Source organism: Mycetomoellerius zeteki, unplaced genomic scaffold, assembly GCF_001594055.1.
Source record: "Mycetomoellerius zeteki isolate Tzet28-1 unplaced genomic scaffold, Tzet1.0 scaffold48, whole genome shotgun sequence".
Taxonomy (NCBI): domain Eukaryota; kingdom Metazoa; phylum Arthropoda; class Insecta; order Hymenoptera; family Formicidae; genus Mycetomoellerius; species Mycetomoellerius zeteki.
In genome coordinates this window covers 37,182-61,788 of record NW_017257479.1, presented here as the reverse complement: position 1 = coordinate 61,788, position 24,607 = coordinate 37,182, and the positions used below count along the sequence as shown (strand labels likewise).

General features: G+C 34.4%; 5 protein-coding genes across 8 annotated transcripts in view; 1 reads left to right on the top strand and 4 right to left on the bottom strand.

The window, feature by feature from the left end:
• LOC108727235 (uncharacterized) overlaps positions 1 to 580 on the bottom strand; it is a 1,929-nt gene extending 1,349 nt beyond the window's left edge. Inside the window, exon 1 of the mRNA XM_018455280.1 lies at positions 422 to 580. Within this exon, the coding sequence (XP_018310782.1) occupies positions 422 to 580 (159 nt within the window). The remainder of the gene's footprint in view (positions 1 to 421) is intronic.
• A 2,052-nt stretch (positions 581 to 2,632) lies between these two features.
• Positions 2,633 to 6,148, bottom strand: LOC108727282 (BRCA1-associated RING domain protein 1). 3 transcript variants are annotated; one of them, XM_018455336.1, is made up of 8 exons: positions 6,029 to 6,148; positions 5,617 to 5,816; positions 5,406 to 5,542; positions 4,213 to 4,293; positions 3,935 to 4,131; positions 3,639 to 3,854; positions 3,435 to 3,544; positions 2,633 to 3,278 (listed from the first exon to the last, which is right to left on the bottom strand). In XM_018455336.1, exons 1-8 carry the CDS (start codon positions 6,097 to 6,099, stop codon positions 2,782 to 2,784), a joined length of 1,509 nt encoding a protein of 502 aa, XP_018310838.1. In that variant the 5' UTR covers positions 6,100 to 6,148; the 3' UTR covers positions 2,633 to 2,781. The 3 variants fall into 3 exon arrangements, with proteins under 3 accessions (XP_018310838.1, XP_018310837.1, XP_018310839.1); XM_018455335.1 differs by having other exon boundaries at positions 5,406 to 5,565; positions 5,628 to 5,816; XM_018455337.1 differs by lacking the exon at positions 6,029 to 6,148 and having other exon boundaries at positions 5,628 to 5,730.
• Positions 6,149 to 7,482: 1,334 nt separating this feature from the next.
• LOC108727234 (putative uncharacterized protein FLJ37770) lies at positions 7,483 to 8,170 on the bottom strand. Its single transcript, XM_018455278.1, has one exon. The coding sequence runs from the start codon at positions 7,963 to 7,965 to the stop codon at positions 7,483 to 7,485; it is 483 nt and encodes a 160-aa protein (XP_018310780.1). The 5' UTR covers positions 7,966 to 8,170.
• A 1,408-nt stretch (positions 8,171 to 9,578) lies between these two features.
• Positions 9,579 to 11,065, top strand: LOC108727284 (RAD51 recombinase homolog spn-A). Its single transcript, XM_018455341.1, has 2 exons — positions 9,579 to 9,774; positions 9,882 to 11,065. Exons 1-2 carry the CDS (start codon positions 9,688 to 9,690, stop codon positions 10,815 to 10,817), a joined length of 1,023 nt encoding a protein of 340 aa, XP_018310843.1. The 5' UTR covers positions 9,579 to 9,687; the 3' UTR covers positions 10,818 to 11,065.
• A 2,001-nt stretch (positions 11,066 to 13,066) lies between these two features.
• RhoGAP15B (RhoGAP_ARAP and RA_ARAPs domain-containing protein RhoGAP15B) lies at positions 13,067 to 23,409 on the bottom strand. Of its 2 annotated transcripts, none has more exons than XM_018455383.1 (13): positions 23,022 to 23,409; positions 20,509 to 21,306; positions 19,103 to 20,184; positions 18,571 to 18,729; positions 17,604 to 17,793; positions 16,891 to 17,029; positions 16,003 to 16,242; positions 15,410 to 15,622; positions 14,835 to 15,256; positions 14,378 to 14,617; positions 13,870 to 14,072; positions 13,755 to 13,796; positions 13,067 to 13,602 (listed from the first exon to the last, which is right to left on the bottom strand). In XM_018455383.1, the coding sequence occupies exons 2-13, from the start codon at positions 21,229 to 21,231 to the stop codon at positions 13,464 to 13,466; spliced, it is 3,792 nt and encodes a 1,263-aa protein (XP_018310885.1). In that variant the 5' UTR covers positions 21,232 to 21,306; positions 23,022 to 23,409; the 3' UTR covers positions 13,067 to 13,463. The 2 variants fall into 2 exon arrangements, with proteins under 2 accessions (XP_018310885.1, XP_018310886.1); XM_018455384.1 differs by having other exon boundaries at positions 20,509 to 21,261.
• Between the last annotated feature and the right edge of the window lie 1,198 nt (positions 23,410 to 24,607).

Sequence of the window (24,607 nt, the reverse complement as noted above, 5' to 3'; positions counted from 1 at the left end):
CGTCGTGTATTTTGTGTCACGTTCTCTTTGATAAGATTCCTTTCCTTTCTCAATATATATATTTGTGTAAGTGACTATTTTATTTAAAACATTATCTGGAAAATAAAGTTGCCAAACATCTAAAACAGATTTCGCGTTTTTGCCAGTGGTCGATTTTACACGTGGTAAACAAGCAATAATGTTGCGTTTTCTCTGTTTACCTTTGTACTGCTTTGTTTTAAACCAAAAAGTTTTTTTATCTCTACTACATATATATAAAGGACTTTCCTAAAATAAAATTATAAAAAATTGAAAAAAATTTGTGTAAAATTATAACATTTTATTTATTTCGTTTATTTCCAAATCAATTCCATTCTTTAATATACTATTGTAAAATTTTATGATTATTGTCAAAATTTACAAATTATTATTAAATACTTACATTCCCAGATTCAGAAAATTGTTCATCTAATTCTTCACTCGATATTTGTGAATCTGTTGACAGTTCCGTGTCACATACATACTCTGAATCTTCTGAATCACTAATGGTTTCTTCTATAAACTCTGTCCAAAATTTTCCAAAAGATGTTTGCTCATTCATGTTGTGTATCTTTCTTGTACTATGTTATATTGATTATAAACAATATGCGACCGGCAGTGACGAGACATTCAGCCATTCAGGGTGCGTTTCGAGTTACGCATGATGTATCGTTTGTCCTTGTTGTTCATCAAATAATAAAGAAGGATAAAACGATAAATCATGCGTAACTCCGAACGCACCCTCGGTTAGGCTGTTGATACGCACCCTCGGTTAGTCTGTTGATACGCGAAGACTGGCGGAGATGACAAACACTAATGTAAGGGCGCGCGCTACGGTCTTTTAGACCGATCGTTACAACATATAAAATTTTATGTAGATATAAGCGTGTTTACGTCATCTATTTTCGCATACTATACGAAAAAACATTAACAAACATTTACGTAAAAGTAAAAATATAATAATGCCAATAAATTGAAAGATATAAATAGAAAACGGAAGAGTACGGCAAAATAACCGGTACGCGATCACTCTCGAGTTAAGATATCTTCGAACAGATACATTTACTATTATAAGTGCTGCAGAAAAATTTTTAATTTTTTTCGAATAAATAATAAAAATTGTACGGTTAGATCCAAACGCATTAAACAAAATGATTTCAAATACATTGATAAATATTAATATAATTACGTTGTTTAATAATTTTAATTTGCACAGTCGTGAAGTTACACAAACATTTGATGTAATGAAAGATCTCAAATTTATATTGAGCCAATCAATTATATTATTTCTCAAAATAAAATTTTATTATTATGGAAAACAAATAACTAAAAGAGTAATACGTTTATTAGATAAATCATTTTAAAAAAAAATATTACTTTTCAAGGCTAATAAGAATATAGAAGAATAATAATATTATACACTCATTCACTCAGAGAAAAAAGTCGTATCAGTAACTATAAATTTGTAGTGAAATAGCGCCTCAACTATATACATATTATTAAATTCTAATAAGAATACTAGATTAAGTGAACTAAGAAAATATAACATTAATTATATAATCAAAATTACAAATGGTTAATATTACTATATTTTCTTAGTTCACTTAATTTACTTATTGTTGTTATTAAAGCTTTATAATACATAGTTACAAATTTGTGTATGCATTTCTTATTTATTTTTGTCTTCCAAGTTTGAAACCAACGCTGCGTCTTTTATCGTAAGCTGAGTGGTTTCCTTCTTAGGAGAAACTGAACTCCGCTACGTCCCTCTGGTGACAAAGCCGCGTACTACTCGTACTGAGCGACACACTTTAAAAATTTTTGTCTAAACTAGAAAAATGTAATTGTTATATCTATTTGCATGAAGTCCAAGTAACTACTCAATGTAGTTGAGTCACTATTTCACTACCAATTAATAGTGCATACAATTTGTTACCGTGACTATATTTTTATGATATTCAGCACTACTTTAGTTTCTATTACTTTGTAAAACTAGTTACAGGTACTTCAATTGCAAAAGTTGCCAAATTTATAGTTGCTACAACTATTTCGTTTTCTCTCACAGCACAGGGAATTCAAAAAGAATTCAGTCGTATGTTAAAAATTCTTTTCTGAAAAGTTAAAAAAAAAAAAGAATCCTTTTGCATCTGAAAATAAATTCAAAATAAAATTGATGACATACGGCTGAATTCTTTTTGAATTTCTTTTAATCTCTGTGCTATCTGTATAAAGATTATAATAAAAATACGTTATGTATACGTCATATTAATTTTATATAAAAAATGTATCAATAATTATCAGTATGTTGAAATAAATTCGTATTTAATTTTTCTTATACATGTTTCATTTTATTTGTAAACATATTTTTTTTAATTTATATAATATTTTTATTATATTATTCTCTTTATGCACATCACATTTTATTTCTTATTTACTTGAAATAAGAATATGTAATCTTGTTTTTATACTTTTATTTTTGTCTCTAAATATTTCAATATTTATCATATTTTAATATTCATGTGAATGTTTGCAATACCAACGCACAATATACATAATATACACTACAAATTTATTAAAAACTAAACTAATTCTAGGTGATACAACAAATGCGTGATACAATAGAAACAATGTCATTTTTTTCAAATAAACAAAGTATAATAAGTAAAAAAATTTTTTTCAGATTTTTGAACTTTGTTTTTCTATTTTTCTTAAAGTAGGGAAACTTATTTTTGGACTAATCCTCATATAAGATAATTTAAGCACTTAGCACAATCCCAGGTGAGCTGGATTAACAAGAGTAAATTTTTCGATGCATTCAATAAGCCATACTAACGGCAGACTCTTGATATGTGGCATATTATATTTAATAAGCGGTTCACCTATCTTTTTACCTGGCACATATATAATATAATGTGTACACTTATGTAAAGGATGAGATGGATCATTCGCAGTATGGAAAGGTATCACTTGTGACACATTTTTTAGATCTTCTGGATTTGGTTCTCTAGTGAGTACTGTTCCTTCTCCTACCTTTACAAGGCTTATTAGATCGTTCTTAGTAAATTGTACGTCAGCAATGTGATAAGTTGTATTTGCTTGCAAAGAAAAATAAAAGAAACAATTATTGAATAGACGTGGATTTTGACATTCAGCGTTCTGTCTGGCTTTCCTCGGGATATCAGAAGTAGGCGCGCCGTTAACTTCAAACAATTCGAGATCCACATTAGCTATTTCATCCATATCTTCTGCCAGTCGAATCCCTTTAAATTTTAATTCTTTCTAAATATTAATTTTGTATTGCTTAAATTTTTATTTAGACATAACAATTTTACTGTATATATAAATATAACTGTATTGCAATATATTTGAACAAACAATTCATAGCATAAAATTTATTATACGCATAATATGCTTACACTCGCTACTGAGAAGCCAACTCCCATAAATAATTGAGAATAAGACGTCAAGTGTTAATGTTGTAATATTTTGCTCATTTGTCTCTACTATGACATGTGTAACAGATGGTCTGAAACAAGTTGATTGTATCACACTAGTTTGCATTTACTGTAAAAAGAAAAATCAATACAATAAAAAAATATATAAAAAGAATGAATATGTACCTATACGTTGTCAACATTTTGAATTTATGTTTTGCGGCCACGAGACCAAGCAATTTCTGATTTTCACGTTTTAAATTTGACGCAAGAATCACAAATTTATCACATCTTGAACGAATAGATTTATCTAGAGTTTGATCAAGGTCTGATATCTTTTCTGATGGAGTTCTAGGTAAATCCATCAGAAGTTGTCGCATCTTTTCTGATTTACAGTAGTCTCTGCATGCATATTAAAAGATTATGCAATAAAATTATCTTTAATAAGTATTCTTTGCGGATACAATAAAACATCTACATACATAGGTTTTTTGCCATACTGATCAGGTAGGTTTTTGTCCGCATTATAATGCAACAACAACTTAGCTTCTTCAATTCTGTTACACTTAGCAGCTTCATGTAGTGGTTTTCGGCTCTTATAACCAGATATATCGGGCAAAGCTCCACAATTCAATAGCAACTTACATATTTCAGTACATCCATAACTGACCATTTCTTGCTGAAATATTATATAGAATAATACATATAATTTAAATTTGACAAGTTCGCAAAAAAATGTATTGATGTATCTCTTTTTTACCAACGGTGTCCAACCAGCATGATCTTTTGTATTAGGATTTGCATTAAGCAACAAGAGATGTTTAACTTGTTCAGCATTTTTCTGTAAAATAATCGTCTTTTGAAGCTTTCTTAGAGAAGTTTCTTTATAAAAGAAAATTATCTTTTAACGTACATAGCAGGGTTGGTAAAAGAAAATGTTAAAAAAAAACATAACATGTGTTTTTTTTAATGTATTTTTAATGATTTGAATATATTTTAAAGCTTAATCTACAATATGCTCTTTGTTTTCTGTTTCTTGTTTTTTATCCACTTTTTATCTCTTGCCTTTTCGCCTCTTACCTAGTTTTTTCGTTTTTTGTCACTTCAGATAAAAGTCAACAAACTTCAAGAGACAAGAAATATATGGAAAAAAAAAACACTTGCCGATAAGACGGTCACAAAAAAGGAAAAAGACATGAGATAAATAGCAAAAAAACAGAATACATTGTAGATTAAGCTAAATAGTATTAAAAGAAACATGCTTGAAATATATTTAAAACATCCATCACCGACGAGATATTAAAGACTGATATTCAAGACCGAAGATACTCAACCCTAAGCAAATTTTCGGTGATATAAAAAGGGTCCGGAGATAATTGAAGAACGCTGACATTATCGACAATTGATATAAATTTGCTATTATTAACATAAATATTTAGCTAATACATTATTAAATTCATGATTTTTTACTATATAAATGTTCCATAAATAAATATGCATACTTGTAAAGTTATAATATCCTATATATATGTCGAAAAATTGTAACTTTTTCTCTGCAATTATCATCTCTGTTGATAATCAAACTTTGACGATAACACTGAAATCACAATTTTAAAGAAAAATCAAGTATTATTGAGTTTTAAGTGCATATACACTGATAAACACATCTACTAAACTAATAAATCATAAAATTAGTACAATATCATCAGGTTTTTACTCTTAATCACTTCAATATTAACACGGACTCGAACTCCTGTAAGGATGTCAGTCTTTAATAGTATCTCGTTGGTGAATCCATTAAACATGTTTTAAATATATTTAAAACATGTTTTTTATCAACCTTATTATATAGTACTTGAGATGTAATAATTTAATTCAGGTATTATAAATTTTATTTTTAAACAAAGCAAAGGAATGTAATGAAGACAGTATTAGTATTTTGTAACTATATACCTTCAAACATGCTCTGTGTAATGGTGTTTCTCCTTTGTGATTTGGTTTATTTATATTTCGCATACCTGGATAACTCTGTTTCTTTGGTGTATGAAATATTGTGGATATTGTATTGTCCAACGATATACTAGATGCATCTGTAGTAATATCCCATATATCTCTAAAATCATTTATTTTTATATTGTTATTTATATAGTTTTATTTAACAAACCTCTAATTGACCTTTTATGAATAATATCTGCAATAACATCGCAATTTTGTATAAGACTGGATACTAAATGATCAGGTTTTATTTCCTTTGGCTGCACTGGTATATCACATTTATTACATTTCGTTGCAGATTGGACACAATTACGACAAAAGAAATGTCCACAATTTGTGAGCCTTACAGGGGAAACTGGTTTTGACCCACTGCATAAAAAAAGTGATCATATTGTATAAAGGATATACATATACATATATATGAAATAATAATAATACTAGAAAAAAACATAAAATATATACAAGTATAAAATAGTAAATACAATAATGAATATATACATGTATATATAAATATAAAGAATACATGTTGGAACTTGATATCAATGTCAACTATAACAAAATCTTAAATAATGTAATTATACCATTTCCCACAAAGCAGAGCATTTGCGAAATCTTGCAACGCACAAGTAGTATTTACCCACGACGTCTCCATGTTCGTAAATTAATTTTTTTAAACGTTAGTCGATTGCAATTTTATCCACAACATATATCTATGCATACATTTTTTTTGCTATATATCGTGGATGAGGATAGCCTTCAACCTGTCCTTTCACGTTTTAACTATGGTGGGAAGAATATAATAGCGTTTTTCATTGGCAACTGGTGCGCACTCAGTGCACTTTAAAGCCGTTGTACAACAATCGACGTAAAGATATACGTTTTATAACAATATATAAACGAATTAAACCGTGAAATATTCGATACATTTTATTGATATATTTAATAAAATAAATTTTGAGCATTTTATCAATTGAGATATCTCACTTATATATTTTTTTAGAACAGTGTACAACAGCTTTAATATGCACTGAGTGCGCACTAGTTTTGCCAATGAAAAACGCTATAAGGGCTGCGTTCCACTTAACGCTCATAACGTTCGTGGAATCATTTTATCCTTGTCGTTTATCAAATGTTAAACAAGGACAAACAATGCTCACGAGCGTTGCGAGCGTTAAGTGGAACGCAGCCAAGGGCTGCGTTCAGCAGACTCAACAGTTTTGCAACCGTTTTATGATTGTCTGCTGAGATAGGACCATTCTTCTAGATCTAAAAGTATGATCCAATCAGCGCGAAGGAAACTTCCAACAGTTGCAAAACAACCGTTCTGCTGAACGCAGCCAAGGTGAAGTATTGTGCATAATAGCGACATGGCTTGAAATTCAACCAATCAGTTTTTCCCCACTTAGAGAGGCGCGTATTTTAAATGTAGTAGGTTGATAATGAAAATATGATTCTTCTAGTGAAAGTTAGTTATATTAATTATAAAAACGTTTAGAACAATTAATAACAATAAATAATATGATATAAAATAATGTACAGAACAGAAATAAACAATGACATAAAATAAAATGTAAAACAAAAATAAATTAGTTATAGATTTAAAATAAGAATATTGCTTTCTAAAAGTATTTTAAATAAGAATATTCTTTCTAAAAATAATATTTATAAAATTATTGTAACAAAAAATAGTTACTAAGATATGTATTATATTTTAATATTTGTTTTTTAAATGTAATGTATGATTCATTTACTATGTGTAATCTTATAATTTTCATCTTTTTGACATGCTGCCAACCATTTCGACCGTAGATAAGTGGTACGATTTTTACAGTTTTGTACAAAACAGCTTGGCATGATCGTCTGAAAAAAATGAATTGTTAATAATAATATCACTAGGTTCTTTATATAAAAATGTTACAATCGTACAAATAATATTAACCTTGTAAATAATATTGCACTTTTGTAAATAAAATTTACTTCAACACCTCAATATCTAACCTCAGCGTTCACTATCGGCACTCTAAATACATAATATTTAACCATATACCCATGTTTCGTCACCAGTTATAACCCTTTTGAGCAGATCAGGATCATCATTGACGTCGTTCAACATGTCTTGGGCGATGTTCATGCGACACTGCTTCTGATCCAAATTAAGCAGTTTTGGAACGAATTTCGCTGACACACGTGTCATACCCAAAACATCCGTTAAAATTGATTGGCATGAGCCAAACGATATGTTAAGATCATCAACTATTTCTCTAATCGTGATTCGACGATTTTTCAACACAATTTCTTTCACTTCCTGAACATTTTCGTCGGTTTTTGACGTGCTGGGGCGTCCAGAGCGAGGTTCATCGTTAACATTTTCTCGGCCCTCTTGGAATAACTTATACCATTTATAAACATTTTTTTTGCTCAAAGTTGACTCACCGTACGCCACTGTCAACATTTCAAGAGTTTTTGAACACTTAATACCATTTTTTACACAAAAATTAATACAAACTCTCTGCTCCATTATTTTCAAAAGCAAAAAATCGCCGAGCACGCAAACACGAGTCTAACCTTTATGCCTCTCACATAAAAACAAAACATGCTATATAGTCAAAACTGTGAACATATGATCGTGACGAGTGTACCAACACAACAAAAAAAAATTTTTTAAATTAGAGTGTACAGAGCGCGCGAAATTCAAAAAGTCACCTTACTTTTTGATCACACCTCGTATATTTAATGTAGGCCATATTGAATTTAGCACTTTGGGAAAAATCTGATTGGCTTACTGCTCCCTATTACTTTTGGACGACTGCGTATCCACCGGAATACTTCACCTCATATTCTTTCCACCATAGTTTTAACTTTTCATTAATTTCTAGAGTATAAATAGAGAGAAGCCTGAGGCCGAAATCAGACTTACGCATTGAAGATTGAGATTGAAGATTGAAAAATTCAAATTTGCTTTAGTCGCATCGTAGCGTCGCAAGCGTTGCGGTCCAATCAACATCGATCTACGCTTACGACGCTGCGTTGCGACTAAGTCCGGATCGACAATAGGTGTTTTAAGACTTAAGACGTAAGAAATTGACCAATTACAGTCGAATTCGAGGGGAATAATCGACTGTGATTCGCCCATTTCTTATGGCTTAAGGCTTAAAACCCTATTGTAGATCCGGGGTAATGTAGAACCAGCTTTAAGGGTTCCGTCCCATGACGCGTGTCGCTGTACGCGCGTATTCGCGTATCGAAGGATCCGACCAATCACCGACGATCCGCCGTTTTACGTACGCGATAATTGTGTTCCTAATGTCCCATGGAGCGGTTCGTGCGTAAGCGGATTACGACGATACGCGATCCGCTTACGCACGAACCGCTTCATGGGACATTAGGAACACAATTATCGCGTACGTAAAATGGCGGATCGTCGGTGATTGGTCGGATCCTTCGATACGCGAATACGCGCGTACAGCGATACGCGTCATGGGACGGAACCCTAAGGTCGCGGTCCGATTCACGCTCACAACGCTTAAAAATCATTTTATCCTTGTTGTTTGTCAAATGTTGAACAAAGACAATTAATGCTCATGAACGTTGTCAGCATGAATCGGACCACGGCCTAAGTTGGTAACGGAGAGGTCGCTAGTGAGCAGTATCTCCGCGACATCTAGCAGAGACATGGTGGAATTATACAACGTGAGTCATTGCGCATAATGGCAGCAGAGGGTGGGAGACATATCTTGTCAACCAATCACGAAGAGCCCATTTTATGAGCGCGGAATTCAAATGTTCATAGGAGATAATTAATAAAAACACAGTATTTAGGCTGGTATTCAATGGCTACGTTTACACCGTGCATTTAGGTCGCGGCCTATACAATAGACGTCCTTGTTTATCCTGTATATTAAACAAAGACACCTATCGTATAGGCCGCGGCCTAAATGCACGGTGTAAACGTAGCCATTGAGCTCTTGTATCTGTTTGGTCTATATTTTTAGTTCTAACGGAATATGCCAATCAGATGCAAGAGCTCACTGTACGCTCAGTGAGCGGTGTAGTACTGAATGCACCCAATAGAGTGCATAATGGATCTCTAGACGCTGCCATGTGAAGATACCTTAATATGTTACCATACGTGACATTTTTGACGTGTTTGGCGCAAAAGCACGTCCAAATTTGAAATAACGACGTTAACCTCAAATAAGGTTGTTTTCGACACTTAACAACATCTTTGCAATCAATCGTAATGGAAGCGATCGCATCAACAGCGAGTATCAATGCGGATGAGGATTTGGATGATTTCACTCCGGCGAAACTAGTCAAAACGTTAGAGGTAAGTCACGCCGTACGAATCTACCTTCAGGACTATGTGTCTTCATATCCGTACACGTTCGAACATGTCTGTCATGTTTGTTTTATGCTTTGTAACTTATCGCGCAGAAAAATGGCATCACAGCTGGAGATATTAAGAAGCTCCAAGATGCTGGATACTACACTGTCGAGGCAGTGGCCTACGCGACCAAGAAGGATCTCTTGACGATCAAGGGCATCAGTGAAGTCAAAGCAGATAAATTGCAGCAGGAGGCCTCCAAGATGGTCATGATGGGCTTTAAGAGCGCCACGGAGGTATATCAAACACGATCGAATATCGTCTATATCACTACAGGTTCCAAGGAATTGGACAAGCTATTAGGTGGAGGAATAGAAACTGGCTCTATCACAGAGATCTTTGGAGAGTTCAGATCAGGAAAGTCTCAACTGTGTCACACTCTCGCTGTGAACTGTCAGTTACCCATCAGCATGGGTGGCGCAGAGGGCAAATGTCTCTACATAGATACAGAGAATACTTTTAGACCAGAAAGATTAATAGCAGCGGCAGAAAAGTACAAGATCAATGGACAGTCAGTTCTCGATAACGTCGCTTGTGCAAGAGCGTTCAACACTGATCATCAGACTAAGTTGTTGCTTTTAGCCAGTGCCATGATGACAGAGGCAAGATATGCCCTGTTGATAGTTGACAGTGCGACCGGTTTATATAGAACCGATTACACCGGCAGGGGTGAATTATCAGCTAGACAAGTTCATCTAGGGAGATTCCTTAGAATGCTGCTGCGACTGGCGGATGAACACGGGATAGCCGTGGTTATAACGAATCAAGTGGTTGCACAAGTCGACGGCGCCGCTAGTATGTTCGGCGGTGATCAGAAAAAACCGATTGGTGGTCACATTTTAGCTCACTCAAGCACAACAAGATTGTACTTGCGTAAAGGCAGAGGAGAAACTAGGATATGCAAGGTATATGATTCACCGTGTTTACCAGAGAGTGAGGCGACATTTGCCATAAATCCAGATGGCATAGGCGATGTAAAAGAATAAGTTTAAACTGAAGAATTAGAATAAAAAAGAACATAATAAATTATTATACACAGTGATTTGTTTTTAAGAAAACCGACAAATGTATTTCACGCATTGGATATCAGCTTATCTTTGTTAAGATGAAGTTAAACAAGAGATAAATGTCTCTCTCGCTCACGTTGGATAATGTTAGTTATATATCTTAAAATAATTGAAGAGTTCAAGAAAGGACAATAAATTCTACGCAATCGAAGTTAATTGTTAAGTTAGTTAAGAGGTAGATCATATGTACAATATATTTTTCTAAATGTAATATATCTTTCTTACAAGACTTTATATAATATTATATTTCAAGGCTTTAATAAATATAAAACAATAAATATACTTTTCTTAAACGAGATGGTTCTTTTTTATTATATAATTAGTGCAAAAGGATTAAAAATATTTTGCTAATTAAAACCTTCTAAAGAATAAGTATAAGTAATATATTTTTCAAATAATTTTTATTTATAGTATATCTTGATTATTTGAATTCCAACTTAATTCTGGCGATTTTAATTTTTAGAACAGTTACATTGATTATTGATTGGCAACATTGAGATCATAGAGTTGGTGCTACTCGCACCCCTTTTGCATTGCACTTCACATCAGTTCTCGATAATTGGAAGATTTGCCAACGTTCATGATATCCGCGATCGCTGTTTCTTTTTCGCAAAATATCAGTGAAATCTACAACGGTTTGTACTTGTATATTAATCCATAACATAAAATCTACTTTCCCGCTGCCTTTTTCGTGCTATCATGAGGTACTCCCACTTCTTCGAGTCGAAAAATACTGTTGTAATTGCATGAAGTGAGGTTCAAATGATTTTGAATTTCACAATGGCTGTGTTCAGCAGAGAAAGCAGCTTTACGACTGTTGTAAAATTCTTTAATATGATTGGTTCTTGCTTTTGGTTCCTTATAGATCTAAACGTATAAACGAATCATATTGAAGAATTTTACAGTTGGAAAGCTGCTTGCTGAACGCAGCCATTTATTCAACGAACGCGTAAACATCTCCGAAACTTTCATGAAGTCCGATCATAATTGAATTTAAAAAAGGACAATGAATTTTGAGCAATCAAAGTTAATTGTTAAATTAGTTAAAAGGTACATTATATGAAGAAAAATTACCTACAGTAATATTTTTGTTAATTTTTTTCTGATATATTTTTCTTAAAAAATTGGGATCAGATGCTCTACGAATTATTTTATTGGCTACTGAGCATTTAAAGATAAATTTAAGGAAGCCTTAAATATAATCTGATCATGAATACGACGGGCAAAAGTAACGAATTTGCATGTAGATACTCCTTGTAACTTTCAAGAGCGATTCTCGATGAGCAGACGAATTGAGAACCTCTATCAAGCGATTATGTCGCGGAGTATGGTGAGTTCTCTGTGTACACATAAAGGGTGTTTTTACACGAATGAGAGAATTATTTGACCCTCCATTTCGCCCTGAAATATTATTGTATTTTTATTATTATATACAGGTAATTAGTATTATTATTTCGTAGATTGAAAAGATTTTAGAAAAGAAGGAATGCAGCGAAGAAAAGGCAAAATCAGGCGGAATAAAAAACCAAGAGACAATAAAAGAAAACAAGAAGAGAGAAAGTGCTGAAGAAGAATTTAAAGCTTCTATGTATGTTACTTAAAACACGAAACGTGGATAAGCATTTCAGTGTAAATGAATAGGATTAGAATTATAAAAGTCTATGTTCGGAAGTGGATAAAAGAAAATTAAAGAGCGAGTTTAGGAAAGCAGTATCATATTGCTAATTTAAGCAATCCAGATATTTTTCTTAATATATTGTCTAATCTGTCACCATTAGGTTCATCACATTCATCCACACACATACACACACACACACACACACACACACACACGCGACATAACTAATATAAAATGTACATTTTCTGAAAAAGTATATTTTCTAATAAAATAAAATTTTCTAAATGTTATTACAATTTGAATACAAATTTTTTAAATATTTTGTTTTGACATTTCATTTATCTTTATACAAAAGATTATGTTCAAAACTGCATATAATTGATTATAAGTGTACAGTAAAATAATGATCTAAATTGTCTAAAATATTGTAAAAAGATAAATATATCGAATTACATTATTGAGCACATACGTGTATATATACATAAATACGTGTACATATTATATTAAAAATAGATTCGAAAATATTGTATTGCCCATTTCATATCTCTCGTTAATTTTATTTCTCTAAAAATGGCATATTTTTTATTCCATAATTCGTCTCATATATGATAATTAACATCCCTGTTGATTAATTGTAGATTTTCACAGCATCATTGATTTGCAATCGTAACTACGACGTTTCTATCAGCCACACTAATCGACAGGTTCGTAACAGGACAATTCAATTTACATAAGCGAGATCAGACTTCTAGTGTGTGTATACTATATACTTAAAAAAATTATAAAATTGTAAACTATAAAATATTAAGCTAATCAGTTCTTTCAATCGACACTATAATGTACACATATTTATATTTGTTCAGAGTCGCGATTTAATAGAAGGAAGTATCACTTATCGATCACTCTGGAGGCACTAAGTGGCTTATAATTCAAACGGCTTTAATCGGTCATGGATCCATAAGATTCACTGCGGAAGCCCGGAGATTTAATTGGTATTCTCCGAAAAGCATAGCCGCTAACCATTTATACTGCTCGTCTTTGGATGTGCCCGCCAAAATATTCCCGAAATATGGACTGTCCTTACATCTGAAAAATAATTGAACGTTATTTTACCAAGGAAATAATTGAACATTTATAGATATCATTAAATTATAATGTAAATGACAAATATTTGTTGATGTAATAATAACAAATTTATTATTACATCCATTGATAGAATTAGTAGATAGTATATTTACCTCGTTGGTTTCTTGTTTTTTGTAATAAACGTGATGGACCAGCTGTGAAGAAAGCACATTTAGTAAGTTTTTCAAGAATTTTATTAAAATCTTGAAATTGTAATGTTTCATTTACCCCATCTGTGGATTTCTTTTAGGCTCATGTCCCAAGTACCAAATGATGTCTTCTATCTTCCACTCATGAAGTTTCACGGAGCACACCTTATCCTTGTAACAAAAGAGCTTCGCCTGGCTGAACTCGAAGAGATAAGTTTTCAAGTTCTTTGTCTTGATGTCCGCAAATTTAAGTTCCCCGGAGATCGTCATAGGCGGCTTTACCTATACAAAGAGGAACAGAAAGTGAAACAGAGAGAGGGAGAAGAAACATAATTAATTTCAATTAGATCATATCCTGTTTTCGCAGCGCATGCGGGACGCATCTTTCTCTTCGCCTCTATAATTACGCAATTTGATCCGTATATAGAAGCTTACGCGTGCTTTGTACAGCCTTGAACTCGTTTTGCTATTATAAATTTAGACCATGGGAATTCATAAGATAATCTTTCCATATGTGCTAACAGCAATTTCACTGCGATCATCAAGAACTTTGTGCGAATTTTATTTGTTTTGTTTTTAATATGTACCAGAGGCACGATGTCCTTGTATAATCGGTCTTTTCTAAGGACAAGGACATTATCCTTTCTGTCATCCGAGTCCCAGTATCCCCATCTCGCCACTGCTTCCAAGACACGTTCGTTATGATGCAACGGTCGCTCCAGCGCGCCGGACAGAGTATATTCCTCTAAACACAGCTCATGAGACGGTAAGTTGGTTTTCTCAGCGAGTTCTCGACACACATCGAATGCAGTCTTCTGAGGTCCGATCTAATTAATCAATTGTTTAAAAATAAATAAATGAAAAATTATATTTATAGCTACATTTTAATCATTAGTCAGGATTCAAACAAATTGTTGACAATATAGTATATAATAGTTTATAATAGTTTTTTAATATACACATATAGGTTTTGATCCGAGCTTTAATCTACAAATACACTGCAGATTATTCATCGATGCCAAAAATTAGAAAAAAAATCCTTACTGTAACGTTCACACACTCTCCATTCGGCGAAAGGATGTATATCCAGATCTTGAGATCTCCTGAAGGTGCACCTCGTAGTCCATTATTGGACACATGATGTTTTTCCAGAATCTCCAGCATCTTCGCTTCCTTGGCCAAATCAGCCGACGACAATTGGTAAAGTTTCGGATATAATTTGATGAGATCACCGACGACCTTGATCTCCGTCCGGTTCCATTCCTCGGCGCTGTTCTCGCTGGCATGCATCAGAGTTGGACCCCACACTGCCGAAAGATTTTCGACAGTCATCAGATTCCTGGCACTCTGCTGACTGAGGCCGTGAAGATGCGCTAAGATCCGACGAAGCGTCGCTGATGTTATAGGATTTAGAGTGGACAATAATTTTCGATAAGTCGCTACTCTATTTTCCTCGCTAGTCGATTCTATAAAAAGGGAAATGAATTTTTAAATATTTTTTGCGTTAACGTCAATTTTTTCAAAATTATAATTAGTCATTTAATATCTTATTGTTAGGAATTTTTCCCGCGTCTATTTTGTATCGTTTAAATCGATTTTGAACGGCTCACGTTTGTTACCTGAGGCGAGACAGAGTCGGTCATGTATAGTAGGAGGGAACAATGATTCCGGTAAATCTCGAAGAAATCTTCTAAGAACCGTGGCGACGTCGTGTTCCGTGTATACGTTCCGTGTTATCTGTGTGGCCCATGCATCTCGTCTGAAAGCCTCTAATAACTTTACGACAGCACTGCTCGATCCACTACGACGATAAATACCCTCCGTCATCATACCTGAAAGATAAGATTTTGTAAGGCATTCAATTACAACAATACAATAGCGTTCACAAACATATTTAATGCAACCAACAGTCTCTTGTGTGCGGAATTTAATTATCATGCAGGAAATATTTTGTTACTATCATTAATTCTAATGATAGCGATAACGCGAATTTAAATTGTAGTACATTATATAAAATGTCCCGTTATAAGAGAGAGATAATGATCGTACAAGAGAGAATAAAAGAATTGAAAATTATTTTCTTTTTTATCGTTTTTGTCAAGATTAATTTCAAAAATGGAGAAATTATCATCAGTTACGAGATATTATCGGATACACATATGTTTCCATAAAATTATCTTCGTTCAACGATACAAGATGATTCATTAATCACCATGGGCATAGATAAAGTTGACGCATTTGTCCAAGATGACAGGCACGTTGTCCTGCGTAATCTGCTGTTGGTCTAAAGCAGGACCGGAGTTTGTAGCTGCTTGATAAAGCGCATGTCGCCACGCAGTTGACTCGTGGGTTCCCGACGTGGCAATATGCAAGGCGCCACTACCCCCAGCATCTACAACGACTACTGGAACAGTCCCGCACGCGGCAATCGGCCCTTCTTGATCTCGCAATACTGCAATATGTCACAATATTATAATTTCAATAAACAGTAGCACGATAATAATAGAATATTATTACGCGGCAATTAAATTTTAACAAGAATTCTTTATCTCGTTAAAAAAATGTTTTTAAATAACGTTATTATTGATTAATATCAATATAATATTATATCAATGTAATGATTAATAGCATTCGTGATCAGGACATATGTATATATAATATGTATATGACTGTTAGAATGACTAATTGCGTGGCATTTTTAATCGAACAGTTCGTATTGCATTGAGCCACCGATAAGATAACCGAATTCATTTATTACCGCAATTAGGTCACGTTTTTCGCATTTCAACTGTAACATTAAGTGGGTCACGATAATTTCAACGATGAATCGAAAGAAATTCAGGCTAAGGCAAGTCAATTGATATTGATCACACATGAATGAATACCGAGAAAGACAACGGAATAAATTGATTTAATAACGTAATATTAATTTATTAAAATAAATTAAAGTTTTTTCTTATATATATTTCATCTATTTCACATCATCTATTTTACCTCATATTTTTATGTAGTACAGAGTATTTTATACTTGTGAGAGCCTTTAACCTTATATTTATAATAGATCGAATTAGAAAATTTCAAACTTTTAGCTAAAACTTACCAATGCAACGCGCTTTCCGTAGATCCACGTGTTCAAAATTCACAGCATAGTTCACAGCAGATTCCAAGGTTTTCGTGTAAGTCAGTATTCTTTGTTGTAAGAGGAGCCAAGCTGGGAACCATGTACCTGTTACACCTTCCTAAAGGGATACAAAGGATACATTGTAATCGAAGAAAAATAGAAGATGTTTCATATTTTTCAATTTAGTCGAAAGAAATTTAGCAATATACTGTGACAATGGAATCTGAAATATTCAAAACGTCTGCAAAACTGAAGAGGAATTTGCATATCAAAGCATATAGGTTTCCGCTTTCGCAAGCGCGAACGTTTTAGCAGCAAATATTGAGAATTTTGTGGTATAACATGATAATGGTATTTTCAAGTAAATTTCCAAACTTTAATGTTGAAATAATTCTATTTTAAATAATTTCTTAATTATAGTTAAAAAGAATGTTAATACCTACATTAACGAAGAAATACATCAAGTATATATATCAATTCGACGTACCTTAAAATACGACTGACGTAGGCTTGCAAATTTATTATAATAGATTAATATAAAATTGTAAGACGTAATAAAAAAATATGAAAGTGAACAATTCTTGGTGATTAATTGCACATAGAAATTTTTGTACATTATTTTTACTATTTTATTAATTTATTGTTTTTATGTTTAAAGGCATTGATTTTATTACATTGTTTTATATATATACCTTTAAGTAAGCCCAACCTGCTCTGGTGAAATCAGCGGTGTACTTTGTGGGAAAAATCGGCGTGCTCGTTTCTAGGATTCTCTGAGCCCAAATTCGTCTCTCGGCAACACCTTTCGCATAGAAAATGTGCACACTCGGTCTGCCCGCGCCACTAATCGCTATGCAATGCACCGTCTCGCTGTCCATGGTTCTGCACATTTTGTAATTATCTTCATCAAGTAATCGCGATGACCAGCTGACGAGCTAGCTACATCTGATGTGCCAATCGTGATGAGTCAAAAGGAAGTTAAGATACGTAGCGTTAAATACAGATTAGACGCATTGACATATGAAGCGAAGAAAACTGCGCATTTAGGATCATGCTATTGCATTGAGAGTTGACGATTTCTCAGGAAAAGGTTGGTAGAAGAGCTGATCATTGCGTTTATATGTACAATATAGCATATAATTGCGATATACATATGTATTTATAATATTTAAATTATAATAAATAATTTAATTATCAGATTATATTTGAACGTTTCAGAGAAACGATCCTCTTTCGTGAAATCTTTTTCTTCTCGTTTAAAAAAGAAGACCTTGAGACCTCTCTTGCAGAGTGAGAGAGAGAGAAAGTATTGTAAGCCTGGGGGAATGTCTGCATGGCATTAACATTTGGAGTTGGTTCGTAAATATACGCCAAACGAGTGAGTCACTTTATTATTCAAACAATATGATAAAACTAGTGAATTCGACTTGAAGGTGTATCTTCTAATTTATAGCCGAAAAAAATATAGGATATCTGGATTATTCTGTATAATAAATAGATTCACTATTGATAAATAATGTTGTCCTGATAAATTGGATAAAGCTCATTTTTAATAATAAATTGAATAAAAGCGAATTTTGTAGAGGACGTAAAGAAATATTTAAAGTCATGACAATCATTATACAATATTGTGTTCACGGAGTAAAATATCAGACTCACTTAACATCCTGAAGCAGATGAATACTGTGTACTGTCTCTAATTCCACGACCTCTTTCAGCGTAGACATGCTCTTGTCAGCGTAGAACGATAATTTCCGATCGAGCAACACTGCTGCTCTCGGCACGAGGTCCTTGGCCCTCTCGATACCCATTCCAGGCCTTCACAGGAAAATAACGATATTTTTAATTAATACTTCAATCAATGCAGTCGCTTCGTTTAAATGAACGATTATTTAAACATCAAAGTCAATCGTAATCGATTAATAAAGGAATCTTTGAAATCTTTTTCTTCTATAATTTTTATATTTTATAAATTTTTACTTTCTTTAACGTTGCTTTTAAGGATTTGTAAAAAATGTTTAATGATAATTTTTAACACAATTTTTTAAATTTATAAATCACAAAATTTCATTGAATTATTAAAAACAATTAAATTAGTCAATAATTTTATCGTTTGATTTATTAGTTTTGTAAAAAAAATTTCGAAGGCTCACGAAATATATTTCTCGCGTAAGTTCATATTACTTCTTACCTGTATACTATTCCCCTATGTGTGACCGGATTGTGCGGAACGTTCACCTTCGGCCTCTCCATTCGCAGTGACCTCGAGCCGGACTCACCGATATGTTCACGAGTTCTGGCTAACAGTTTACTACCACTCTTAACAAAACTGATCACATTAGGCTTGATGGCGTGCACCGTGGACTCCTGTCGCAGTTTCTTTAATTTTTGTATCATGCTCACTTTGCGATTGTCCTCGGCAAGCTTTGGCGTCGCTGAAGAAGGATTAGTAACACTCTCCTCGTCATTATTGGCAAGTGTCGTTGTCGTTGTCACAGGCATACTCGCGTTTGGTTGAGGAAGCGGAGGACCCTTCATAGAAGGTTTCCTGGGAGGAACAGCCGGCTGCTTTTTGGTCACCAAGTGCGCCAGCTTTGGCAAGAGAGGCGGATTTTTGCTCGAAGCTTGGACCTTGTCGGGTTGTTCCACACCTTCTGCCACGTCATACTCGTTTTTGGGAAGGGAATCAAATCTCTTGGGTGGATCCGGAGGTGTGATACCAGAATGCATCAATTCCTCGTCCTCTTGCTCCTCTTCGGCGCTCTCGCGAAATTCTAACGTGCTATCGGCACTGCTAGGCAAATCGTTGGTAGCCAACAAAGTCTCCAATAACATCATATCGTTGTTCTCATAATTGCTATAAACGTTTTCGTCTTCGGCCCTCGCGAATGGATCGAACTCAAAAAGTACAGACTTGCTGCTTTGCACTCTGGTATCCGAGGGACTTGTCGTCGATTCTTGTCGACAATCAGCTTTCGGCGGCGATAGATTCTCATAGAGAGAATTTTGAATGGAAGCTTGACTGTCGAAGGACGCACAAGAAGTTCGATCTACTGGCGAAATTTTCCTCTCGAAGGATTTCTCCAAGCTTTCCTCTTCTACGTTGGATATCCTATCCACTTCATCGACACTCTCAGCTTTCGTGCCTGGTGTGGCGTCATAAAAAGTCCAAGAATCTGATCTCGATAGCCTTTTGGTAAAGGTTTCAGATTTGTCGAGCGATAGACTTGCATTAACATCAGACAAATTTAGACTTTGGTCGGAATCACTAGCCTGTTTGAAGAAGATAAATTTAAGAAGGATAAGATTAACACATTTATTTATCAATATAATGCGACAATAATTCCAGCGCTTAAAAATAAAACCGGTTCTATCAATGCAGATATTAAGAATAACAATAGGCCTGTTCTTTTTAGCTGAACTTTTAGACCAGTTCATTTTTCTTCCTTTTCTCTTCAGGAGGAAAGAAGAAGAAGAAAGATGAACTGATAAAAAGTTTAGCCAAAAAGAACAAGCCTAACATCAAAATATAATAATAGTAATACTTTTTATTGCAGAGTTATGAAGAGAGTGAAGAGCGATGAGGTCTGATTTTACCTGATTTCTCGACAAGCTTAGGACATTGAAGTCTGGAAAATCTCGCTCGATCTTGTCGGACACCGTAGAACTGAGTGTGTCGTATCGGCCGCTACTTCCCGACGTGACGGATTGCAATTCGTCGTAGATAGATTCGTCCGGAAGCGGGGGTGGCGGATAAACCGGAGGCGGCGGGCTGTGTCTGCCACCGGTGGATAGATCCTCTTCATTCTTCACGCTCCTGAGATTGCCGCTTAAAGGACTATAAAATGAGATGCTACTGAAGATGTTGTCGGCCGGCATGGACACGCATCTGTCCTCCTCAACTGGATCTTTGAGTTTCTTCTGGACACCGCCTTGACTGACTACGTCGTCCTGATTCAAGGATGACAGCCGTCGAGTCAACAAATTCTTTACCGACTTCTCCAGCCGAATGCTGGCGTTCCGCGTGCTGGAGATAACGGCACGTCCCTTCACCGTCATCTTCTCCGAGATCTCATCCTTCAGTTGACGCGAACTCGTACTGAGGCTGCGGAAAAACTCGTGGTTGCCGCGAGTACTTTCGCTGGTACTGCTGGTTGACCTTAAATCGTCGCTCTTCTCGGATTGACTCGATTCGCTGGTCGGACTGCTGGAATGAGTCGATGGCAAGGTGGTCATCGGCAAGAGTCTTCGAGGCGCCGGTATCGGTCTACTCTCAGTTAAGACTGATCGCGGCTTTGGTATCGGTTTCACCTCCATCATGGAGATTGATTCTTCCACAGTAATGTCACTCTAGTAAGATAATTCTAGGTCTTCTCTGATGTTAACCCATTGATTCTAAGACATATAAAAGTTTTTCTAATTCTTCGCAGCTCGAATTAATGCAAGCTCAAGTTGAAAACGTTTTTCTTTCAATTTATCAGAGTGCCTAAATATATTTAAAGAAATATATATAATAACAATTAAATAATTTAATAGTTCAGCTAACAGTAATGTTAAAAGCGGGGGATACAGAGTTATTATAACTTTTTAAATATTTTTTTGCTTTTTTATTATCACGAGCTCTAATTCTCGAAAAAGAGAAGCGCTTTCTAAAACTTCTTTAGTGAAAAATGTGTTTTCCTAGTGCCGCTATCAAGCGAGTCTCGCCTATTATTTGTTTTCAGGTTTAATCAAATTGTTATTTCTCCGTACTGAGCGGGTGACAAAACAAACGAGCGACGCAAACAGAAAGGAAATTATGAATTGTCCCAGGATGAATCATCGTTCCGAAAGCCGATATCGTCGCCCATAGTTTCCGGCTAGTATTTCAACTGACTGACGAGTGAGTATCACATCTATCTCATTCCATATTTGTACTTTAACTCTTGCGCCAGACATCGAGCATTATCGCATCTTGCCCCTATCACCTTCGGTAGCACTTCAAACAAACATAAGTATGCATTTGTGTGGGGAACGTTACATAAAAATGGATTCTCCAAGCAACTCAAATGTATTATAAGTATCGGAGCAGAGCAATAAGTCGCGATAACGTCAAAAAGGCACTTAAAATGAATTGTAACTGCTATTTTGACATCATTTTGATGTCATAATAATTTGTGTTCTGCTTAGATACGTTTAAAATACAGAGTTTCACGTTGATCTTATTTTTTCTCTCGTTTAAATATTACGAATTAAATATTACGAAAACTCTCTCGGGAAAAGAGGAGAGAAAAAGAATGCAGAGGAAGATGCGGAAATATGGGCAGTCATGAAGAACATCTATCGTGGAATAAAGAAGTGACGTATCCGACGCGCTGTTCCAATAAAAATCATGATTCACGGTCACATGATCATCAAATCTACCAGTTTCTCGAATTCTTCATGAGATTTATAATATAAACGATATAACTTATGTTTTAATCTTATCTTCTTATATCTAAATTTCTTCGAGATAAGAAAGCACAAATTTCAAATAGAAAGAACAAAAGTGTTAAAACAATGGACAACTGATTAAGGTAACGAGCTTTAATGACGACATTCAAAATAGATCGATAATTTTCCAAACATACAATTTTTTTCTAACTATAACTGGCGTCACTATATCATAAAATGTTACGATTATAGCCATTTTAGGTAGGTAATAAATTATATAATTACGCAAGGCAATGTTTGTCAGATATCAGTCAGTCTATTTCAAATACATAGCTCATTATGAAACATCTAGAAAGCATTGCATTGATGTGTAAATAATAACGCGTCATGTGAGCTCCACAATGAAGCTAGCGAACGCGATAGTTTGCGCACGCTATCATTATTATTCTCACATCAAAAACACCTGTTTTCGTGCTTCGCCGACGAGAAATTTGTATTAATGTTTTCAGTGCGAATTCAACGGAAGCTAATTCAACGGAATAAAAATAAGATTCTTTGGATATGTATGCCTTGTAGCATCGCGCGTTAAAAAATTATATACATATTCCTTTTTTCAGGACAGTGCACAATCATTTTCAAGAATCACAGTGGAGACAATTCTGCTGTTTGTCCGCTAGTGACACAGGTCAAAAACCTACCTCGTCGTTACTGTCACGGTACCGGTTGTCCCTTCCTGCGGCTCTTCCTTTTCACGAATCACCGCTCCCGTTTACTAGCAGTAAGTCCACTAAAATTACAACATTTCGTTTTTTCTTCGTATGAGTTTTTTTTTCGAACTGAAGCTATGCGGGTTCCATATTTATTTCCTGATCATTCATCTAAATTCCGTCCATGATGTGGGTTCACTATTTCTTTTCATTAACACGTGACTCATTACTCGTGCACTCACTCGCATACATAAATTACGTACATTATCTGCAAGTGTTTTCACATTCGTATTTATTTATGCAAATACAGCGCATTTACACGAATGAATCATAAATGGTAATAAATATGATAAATACTTTTTCATAGTAATACTTTTTTTAAAATTATAAGAATAAACGCTGAATTTCTCTTGAAGATAGAAACATTTGATTATTAATGTCAGTGATTTTTTTTCTTTTCTTTCTCTCTATCTACGATATACATTCGCCGTTTTTTAATAAAAAATTTTATCAAAAAAATTTTTTTTCAGGTCAAAAACGAGTTTCTGTGAGAAATACAAGCCTAGTACGCGCTGACCGAGAGAATTAATGAATTAAAGAGACACTTTGCGCGCGCGGCAACGAGCGGAGAAAGACGCGCGCGTGTGCTCCAACGCACATATACATTGATAGGCACAGATACACAAACACAATGAGCGAACTGTAGATTTCACAGTTTATGAGCACAGGCCTTCTCCTTTCTCCTCGTGGGAGCTCGATGGTTTTGGAGTATACTTTTAGAATGTTCGAACTCCGATACTTGATTGCGTTTTATCAAGTTCGAATCTTGAGTTTTGTAGAATTGTCGATATTTATATACGTAAAGATAACGTCGACATGAGAAACGATAAGATAAAGTGACCGAGCGTCGCGTCCTCGCCCACCCGACGGCACAGCTCGTGCCTTTGCACTGACGCGGCTCCACTCTTCGTAGTCTCAGTTGCTCATGCATCTATCGTTGTTGCTCCTCTCGGTGGTGGAAAGAGGCCGGAGAAGGGGAGCAGGCCAACGCCATCGACACCAATTGCAACGGCCACCAATGTAACTGCACATGGAATGTGTTATTCATTTTGTAGTTAAACTGTTTATAAAGTCGTATGCAGAACGCGAAAATCTGCTAATTAATTGAATAGATATAGAAGATCTCACTCAAAATTAGATATAGAATTTCACATTAAAAATTATACAAAATAATTAAATTTCTTTTTGATGATATTGGTCTTTGAATATAATTCATGCTATTAAATATTTAATTCTACAAGATTAATTATCTTACTTAATAAAGTAAATATAATTTACAGATCCAGCGTCACAATACTGCGAATCATTTCAACTGATATTTAATTTAAAGGAAAAACTAATAACTGCACGTGCCACGTGAAGTACAGAAATTTAATAAAATGGTAGACAAGGAGAGATATTGTACTACGAAGAATATTTTACTAAAACCTACGAAGAATATTTTAATGAAACCTTTATTAAGATTTTTATCATGCCAAAGACAAATGACGACTTTGGCTATACAAACAGGTAAACGT

Bases quoted from the DNA above. Each gene is read 5' to 3' on its own strand.
- LOC108727282 (XM_018455335.1), bottom strand. From the start codon at position 6,099: ATGGAGACGTCGTGGGTAAATACTACTTGTGCGTTGCAAGATTTCGCA. The intron at 3,855-3,934 runs GTATGTAGATGT...ATATGCATGCAG, and splicing joins CAGTATGGCAAAAAACCTAT to AGACTACTGTAAATCAGAAA. The intron at 3,545-3,638 runs GTACATATTCAT...AACTTGTTTCAG, and splicing joins AAAATGTTGACAACGTATAG to ACCATCTGTTACACATGTCA.
- LOC108727234 (XM_018455278.1), bottom strand. From the start codon at position 7,965: ATGGAGCAGAGAGTTTGTATTAATTTTTGTGTAAAAAATGGTATTAAG.
- LOC108727284 (XM_018455341.1), top strand. From the start codon at position 9,688: ATGGAAGCGATCGCATCAACAGCGAGTATCAATGCGGATGAGGATTTG. The intron at 9,775-9,881 runs GTAAGTCACGCC...CTTATCGCGCAG, and splicing joins AACTAGTCAAAACGTTAGAG to AAAAATGGCATCACAGCTGG.
- RhoGAP15B (XM_018455383.1), bottom strand. From the start codon at position 21,231: ATGATGGAGGTGAAACCGATACCAAAGCCGCGATCAGTCTTAACTGAG. The intron at 17,794-18,570 runs GTGAGTCTGATA...CAAAATGTGCAG, and splicing joins CATCTGCTTCAGGATGTTAA to AACCATGGACAGCGAGACGG. The intron at 17,030-17,603 runs GTATATATATAA...GTATCCCTTTAG, and splicing joins CAGGTTGGGCTTACTTAAAG to GAAGGTGTAACAGGTACATG.